The 8,713-nt window shown below is 33.9% G+C and overlaps 1 protein-coding gene across 1 annotated transcript; it reads left to right on the top strand.

The window, feature by feature from the left end:
- Nucleotides 1-2,861: 2,861 nt before the first annotated feature.
- LOC143044823 (kelch-like protein 24) lies at nt 2,862-8,391 on the top strand. Its single transcript, XM_076217003.1, has 2 exons — nt 2,862-3,069; nt 6,056-8,391. The coding sequence occupies exon 2, from the start codon at nt 6,071-6,073 to the stop codon at nt 7,805-7,807; it is 1,737 nt and encodes a 578-aa protein (XP_076073118.1). The 5' UTR covers nt 2,862-3,069; nt 6,056-6,070; the 3' UTR covers nt 7,808-8,391.
- The last annotated feature ends 322 nt before the right edge of the window (nt 8,392-8,713 follow it).

The raw sequence follows: 8,713 nt of genomic DNA, 5'->3' as shown, positions 1-8,713 counted from the left end.
ATACGGGGATGTGCCAAAAATATGGGTCATAATTTTGCGAGATTTTATATAAAATTTTTTTAATGACATCCTATATTAAAATGCTGCCATTTACGTTTGATAAGTAACTGTATATTGATTTGGGGTATGATCTACATATCATATATAAATATGCTGTTGAGAATCTTACATTATTAATGGTCAATTATCATATTAATAAATTAAATCAATTCATTTGAAAGTTCAACTTTCAAATAAGTTCCCAAATGAACCCCGGAAATTTGTCTCCTGATTTGATCTTCAACGTTTTGAATATTTTAAATATTGTTTATAAGTATAGGTCATTCTTTCTTGAATATAACTATAGGTACTGAATTTCAGTGAATGTTATATTAAAATGGGTACGTTTTTTGAGGCAAAAATGGAACACCCCTACCAAAAAAATTTCGAAGTTACCCCCCCCCCCCCTCCCCCCGTGGTTTGAACCCTCTGTTTTGAATGGGGACATACACACTCTGAAACAGCGGTAACATCCTCTTTGCTACTCTACGTTGACTTTAACTTTCTGCTGAAAAGAGACTAGAGAATCTCTTCACCATATTGACCAACTTGTCACGTCTTTTCTTCTCAGTTTTCACTGACTATATGATAATTTTTTGGGGGATTACAGAAAAATATAGGAATTTAAACAATTAAAGATAAAACAAGCCCTGTGCAACCTTCATAGGGTCTTCATAATGTGTTGAGAAGAGTTCTATGATCATGATACAAAAATTATAGTTAAACTTCGATTGTAATTTCAAAGTGTTTAACTGACACAAGTGCCTATAGTTCCATTCCTCTTGATACTATCTTTTGATTGTAAAAAGCTTCAGAGTTCTGTCCAAGTTTGGTAAAAATCCAGGATAGTTTACGAACCCGGTAATAAATGTTTTAAAAACTTTAACTGCAGCCTTTCCTTCTTGATACTAGCTTTTGATCATAAACAATCTTCTGTGCAAGTTTGGTACAAATCCAGGATAGTTAAAGAAAGTTATTAAAATTTAGAAAAAACTTTAACCACAGAGTGAATGTTGTGTTTCCTGGCAGAAAAAGTCCATTTATAAGTAAAATACGGAAAAAATAGGATTATTTTTTTTTACAAAATTTACTTCTGCATACTTTCTTATGATCAGAAACAAGCTTCTGTCCATGTTAGGTAGAAATCCAGGATAGTTTAAAAAAAGGTAACAAAATTTTAAAAACTTCAACCACAGAGTGAATATTTGTGGACGCCGCCGACGCCGAAGACGGAATGTAGGATTGCTACGTCTCGATTTTGTGACAAAAGTCGAAGGCTCGACAAAAATTAAAGGTATCATTTTTGCGAAACAAACCCCATCTAATTGCGTCAATTTTATGAATTTATCTATTATGACTTGTATATATATATATCAACCAATTATTTGTTTTCCCTTCTCCTTAATTTATCCATGCATGCTCAGGACCAGCCATTTGCCGCCTAGCAGAGTTAAAGCAAGGAATATTATATTATACACTTCCTTGGCTTAAGCCTAAAGTCACTTTATTCCAAAAAAATATGCTGAGTCGTCTTCATTTGCTTAAACATCAAGATTTTTTTTTGAAATTTCGAATTTGATTGAGCTAAATAAAATTCCTTCTTTCTCTGTACGTGGATTGACGATCATATTTCAAATCTTTCTTTTCTTTCTTTTCTCTTGAAATGTTCTTTGTGCTTTTTATAGCTGACTATGCGGTATTGGTTTGCTCATTGTTGAAGGCCGTACGATGACCTATATTATAGATGTTAACTTCTGTGTCATTTGGTCTCTTATAGAGAGTTGTCTCATTAATTGGAAATAATACGCATATTCGTTTTTATATTTGTCAATTTTTAAGACTCTATGAAAATCGTATTTTAAATAATCTGTTTTATTACTATGTTGTTTTTAAAAAAATGCTGGCTTGCTGCGGCTAAGTTAAAATCATAAAACTAAATTAATTATATTTGTATTTATATGATCGTCAAAATGACTTGTTTCTCTCAATGATAAAAGTCATAATAATAGATAACTTTGCTCATAATGGGCCATTTAATTGGAATAAAAGTAAAACTGTCTTTCAATTGTGTTATATATAACGAAAGCTTTTTTTATATAAATGTTTCAATCTTTAATTGTTAAAATTTTAATGTCAAATTTCTATTATATAGATATAGGAAGATGTGGTGTGAGTGCCAATGAGACAACTCTCCATCCAAATAACAATTTAAAAAAAGTAAACCATTATAGGTCAATGTACGGCCTTCAACACGGAGCCTTGGCTCACACCGAACAACAAGCTATAAAGGGTCCCAAAATTACTAGTGTAAAATCATTCAAACGGGAAAACTAACGGTCTAATTTATATAAAAAAGCGAGAAACGAGAAACACGTATAAATTACATAAACAAACGACAACTACTGTACATCAGATTCCTGATTATGTCCTTTTAAAATTGGGAAACTTGAGATTACTTTGTGCAAGGAATTGTATATTTACTATACAATCCCTTGCTTTGTGTTATAACATGCAAGTAAAATGAATATTATAATTTCATGGATGTATAGTAATCTCATGGAGGACATACTAGGAAATAAAACCTTTCCTTCCTCTTCTTTTATCCCTTTCCGTATAACTTATCAGCCTACACAATCAACATTGATTGTTGTCAATAAATTTATCAATGAAATCAATTTTTAGCTGATTTGATCATATCAATATTATTGATTATCGACCCCCCGACAGGTTTTTATTCGTAATCAAATAAGTATACAATACAATGACATAACCTTATGTAATCACTATTGAGCGGTCATTATTAAGATGTGTGATAGCGATCTGGACATGTATGTACACGGATAGATTTGACCAGTACGTAGTAATCGGAAAGCGTGGCATATTCGTTAACGAATGCAGATCAATTACGTGTAAAATTGTGTAACATATTGTATCATATCTATATTAGTGAAGCATATGGTTATCTGTGAAACATCTTGTGTAAAAATTCTGCACGCATTTGAAGGAAATTATAACATTTAAAGCTTAAAGGTATGTTAATGTTCACAAATATTTTCAAACACAATGGAATCTTGACAAAGATTAAATAGTTTACTACAAACAGGATTTAAGAAATTATTATGAATATATATATACATGTATTTGTCCTCATTATTTTGTTTCAAACTAAAATAATGTGAAAAACTTAGACTAATTAAGCCCAATGATTGGTCCCGATAAAAAAAATAGAACTTATGATAAAATTGTAGGTTCGTATGGCAATTCCAGTTCATAATTATTTGAAACTATTCTTTCTCCTTATCCCTTATTTGTCTGAAGGTGACTTATACTTAACAACGTTGAACTTATCGAGCGAAGAGGAAATCCTATTCATGATTTTTGATACATAGAAACCTCAGTCACTATCAACAAAGGTTGAATTAAAACGCAGAAATAACAAAAACATTTTAAACTGATGACATCTTAGAGCTTATGTAAATAAAGGTAGTCAGACTGACAAATTTAAGCTTTGAAAGTTATAATTGTTAAAGACCCTATGATGACCTTTGATTGTTTCTGCGCTTTGGTCAGGTTTTTGTCTCTTTGCAACATTCCCCATTTCCATTCTCAATTTTATTACATCAATTTCTAACGGAAGCTTCTTCATTTTACCATATTATTTTACAGCCTATTTTCAATGAGGTCAGCACTATAGCTGCATCTTAAAACTAACCTGTTAGGGGCGGATCCAGCCATGCTTAAAAGGGGGTTTCCAATCCAGGAGAAAAGGAGAGGAGTGTGTTCCAACTATATGCCCCCATTTGAATCGTGATCGTCCAAAAAAGGGGGTTCCATCCAACGACCCCCCCCCCTAATATCCGCCACTACCTTTTCTAGTTTATTTTGTGGGAGCTTTTAATTGTAATGCGATACACACTGACTGTTGTAAATTTTACAACATGTATACATGTAACATGCATTAGCAAGGAATTGTATATTTAAATATACAATTCCTTGGCATTATTTAGCAAATACATAGACCCCTGACATAAACTGGAAGTTATGTATAACATATTTTTAAAATACTTCCGTTTATTGTATCATTTTGCTTAGGGAAAGATGAACCGGTTCTTAGCAATATTGTATAAACATGATATAAAGCTATCTCCCGGCTTAAAATGAAGATTAGAAATGCATGATTACGCCGCTGGCTTTAGAATAGTGATGTCGAAGGACTCTTTGAGATGTCTAGTCGAGTACTCTGTATGACTTGTACTATATACGAAAAGGTTAACAACCTATATCATTTGCGGAAAATTTAGAGAGGATCAAAATTTAATCCCCTTATAATATAGGGATACAATCTAATTTGAAAGCTGTAGGAGTTATAGCCGGACAAACTATACTTGTATATTATCTACCTTGTATGTGTTATATACCAATATTGATATGACAAAGTTCAGCAACCCCATTATTTGTGGTAAATTTGAAAATCAAAATCCTGACCATAAGTAAATTCTATAGGTGATATATATATCATATACAATATACAAGTTTTGCTTGTAAATTGTATAAGAAGAGGAGCTAATCGGACACACCATATACCCTATTTGGGATCCGGGCGCTCGGGTAAAATAAGCCATACATTTTGTCGCGGGAGACAAACCAAAAATTATTTCTATACATGCATGTATAATTATATATTATATAGTAATTAGCGAATAAATCGTTGCTCGGTTTTAAGTGGTGCGAAGTGGGTCATGCAATCAAAGATTCAAAAATTGGTATTTGCTAATACTCCGATAAGCAGTTATATATAGCCTGAATAAAAATTGTCGGTAAGTGATGAAACAGGATGACATGTCTTTCTTTGGACTGTCATCTTGTGAAATTTGAATGTTAAAAATATACGGCTCAGTGTGTCGATCTAGTGCAAAGAAGAGTTCACTTCATATTCATATCACATTTAAAAAAGAGAGGCGAATTTAAGATACCAAACTGATATTCAATTCATAAGTCGAAACCAAACTGACAATGCCATGGCATAACAACAACAATAAAAGAAAAACACGAAAAGAAAAACAGCAGTTTACAAGACACAACATATGAAATTTAAGACTGAGCAACACGAACCCAACCAAACGTCATTATAGATTGCATATTTTGGCGTTAATATTGATTCACTTATATAGGGTCTTTGCATCGGAACTAAAAACATTTATTTAAAAACCAGTTGTTGGCATGACACGGGTTATGTTCTTCTCATATATGTTATGATGGTATGATACTAAACCCCTAACGGGAAGGATTGGGCCTGATATTCATATGATGAAGACATAATTTTTCAATCAGTTTAATTGAAGTCTGGAGCTGGTATGTCAGGTAACTGCTAGTAGTCTGATGTTATTTATGTTTTATTGTCATTGTGTTTATTTTTTTTGGTTACATCTTCTGACATCAGACTCGGACTTCTCTTGAACTGAATTTTAATGTGCGTATTGTTATGCGTTTACTTTTCTGCATTGGCTAAGGGTATAAGGGGAGCGTTGCGATCACACAAACATGTTTAACCCCGCCGCATTTTTGCCTGTCCCAAGTCAGGAGCCTCTGGCCTTTGTTACTCTTGTATTATTTTAACTTTTAGTTTCTCGTGTACAATTTGTTTAGTATGAGTTTAGTATGGTGTTCATTATCACTGAACTAGTATATAATGTATATTTGTTTAGGGGCCGGCTGAAGGACGCCTCCAGGTGTGGGAATTTCTCGCTGCATTGAAGACCTGTTTGTGACCTTCTGCTGTTGTCTGCTCTATGGTCCGGTTGTTGTCTCTTTAACATATTCCCCATTTCCATTCTCAATTTTATTGTAAGATATCTCCTGTGCCGACCCCCATGTATGCATCACACTTCTTGTGAATTCAAAGCGTCCTGATATAAACTCAAAATATTTGCCACTGGACGTTAATCACAAACATATATATCATCTTCATCTTCTTGCATAAAGGCAAAATATTAAATCTGAAATGTTTTATTTTCAGAATAGAACAATCGCCATGGAAACAGAACCTGTAATTTATCTGGACATTTTCAGTCGAATAAGAACGTTATATGAAGAGCAACGCTTCACAGATATTACCATTATGGTAGAAAACCAGTCGTTTCCATGTCACAGGATAATACTCTCTGCTGCCTCCAGATATTTTGATGCCATGTTTTCATCAAACATGAAAGAGTCCGAAATGGACGAAATTTATTTGCACGATATAAAGGCAAACACTTTTAAAGATGTTCTTGCATTCGTATACTGCAATAAGGATATAATTACACAAGAAACAGCCGAAGACATCATCAGAACGGCGTCAATGTTACAAATCGACAGCCTTCAGAAACAATGTGAACGCTTCATGGCGGGAAATATTAACAATGAAAATTGTGTAGGACTTTGGGCGCTCGCACGACATTTGAATTACCAGAAATTAAAAGAAAAGAGCTATCCTTGTATTTTGAGTAATTTTGTGGAAGTCTGCGAGAATGAAGAATTTCTTCTTCTTGAAAAAAATGACTTGATTGAAATTATCAAAGATGACGGATTAAAAGTTATAGACGAGGACGTCGTGTGTGAGGCAGTGTTTAAGTGGATAAGATTTGACGAATGTAGCCGAAAACATGATCTTCCAGAAATATTCCAGCATCTGAGATTAACACAAGTCAGTATAGATTATGTTCTGGACGAGTTAGACACAAATCCATTGGTTACCGAATTTAAAAGCTGTGTAAATGCAGTGAAAAATGCTATAAAGTATCATGCCATGCCAGCAAGAAGACAGACACTAACGAATGTCAAGGACGAATTCAGATGTGTTTCCAATAAAACTCATCTGATCACCGTACTTGGTCGGCGTTATAGAAAAGGTGGCGAAACATCATTGGAGTTCATTGGTTACAATATAAAGAAAAAGAAATGGGTATCTTTGCACAACCACGCTCTTCCATATGACATAGGCGAAGATTTCGCCGTATGTTCATTTGGTGATGACATATTCGTTACTGGTGGAACGAAAACCATGGAAACATGTCTTAGGTATTCGTCAAAATTTTCACAATGGAGAGAAAGGTCAAAACTATGCAAAGGTCGGTACCGCCATGCTATGGTGGCGGTGAAGAACTCGCTGTACGTAATTGGCGGATACAACTTTGGAACTATGAGCTGTATCGAAGAATATGATATGGGAATCGAAACCTGGAAGAAAGTAGGCGAACTACAACACGGAGTTGATGCCACATCAGCAGCGGCTATTGGTGACAACTTATATGTTTTTGGTGGCTGGCTAGGATTTGCACAAGAAACTGCAGCAATCCAGTGTTTTGAAACAAAAACAAAAACCAGCTACCAAATAGGAACTCTTCCACATCCCTGTAAATATACGAGAGCAATATCCGTGAATAATCGTATTCAAATTATCAGTCCACAGGGAGAACTTATTTCATTCAGTCCTAACGACGGTTCAAAAATCATAAGTACCGTAAAAGACTTTTCCAGGAGGAATTTCGGGGTTTTCGTAAATTCTGATGGAGTGCACATTTTTGGTGGCGAGAAAGAAACCTCAACTGATAGTGCTGAAGGCGACATTTGTGACGATGTTATACTTGTGACGGAAACACAGAGTGAGAAGCTTAAATCAATGAAACTTCCTATTCCTATGGAGGTCTACGGCTGTATACGAACAGTTGTTGACAAGAAATATTCTTTAGTAGACTTTCAAAAGACTCTTTTAGAGTTTGATATATAAACTAAACTGTGTCTTACTTTGGAAAGACTCTTTTGGAGTTTGATGTATAACCTAAGCTGTCTCCTACTTTGCAGACTCTCCTTTTGAAGTTTTGATACATATAAACGAAACTGTCTCTAACTATGCAGAGACTCTTCTCTTGGAGTTTTATATATAACCTAAGCTCTTACTTAACAAAGACTCTTTTTGGGGTCTGATGTTCAAACTTAACTGTCTCATGTTGGCTTAGAAAAAAAATGGAAGCATTGACAAGATTATAGGGTATTTAAAAGCCAAACAATATACATGTACAAAGCTTTTAGGAGTGAGAGCAGTAAAATAGAGACTTTCAGGTGAAAGGAAATGTCAAAGAGAACGAGAGTGATGAGAGAGAGACAAACAGAGACTGCAAGTGCAATTTGAAAAAAACTATTACTAGTACTTCAAAGTTGTAAGATGTTTGATGTTTATTGCTTGTTACTGGATTGTCCATATCAATATTTTTATATATTTATTTATTAATTTATTTAATTTATTTTATAATCGGGCAAGAAATTATTTATAAAAAATAATATATTAAAAATAAAATATTTGATAACGTTGTATACTAAGTCTCTCAATGTTCATATATTGTGAAGTAGGCATGAAACGTTTTTTGGATTCCCTCTTTGGGGATTTAATCCACATCAAAGATGGAGATGACTGAGGCAATATATCAATGCGGGTACCATCAAAACAATACAACGTAAGAGTGCACACACTGAAATGTATCGCCTTCTTTACTAACCATTGGTTTTTTGTTGATAGTCTACAATATATAGCTTTACTACAAGTATCACATAAACTTAACATGATCCAAGAAAATAAGGTCACGGTCAGATAAACAAAAACGAGAAATACATGTACAGTCACCTTACAACCATTCAA

This window comes from Mytilus galloprovincialis, chromosome 9, assembly GCF_965363235.1.
Source record: "Mytilus galloprovincialis chromosome 9, xbMytGall1.hap1.1, whole genome shotgun sequence".
In the NCBI taxonomy this organism is placed as follows: Eukaryota; Metazoa; Mollusca; class Bivalvia; order Mytilida; family Mytilidae; genus Mytilus; species Mytilus galloprovincialis.
This window is presented reverse-complemented; position numbering and strand designations above follow the sequence as displayed.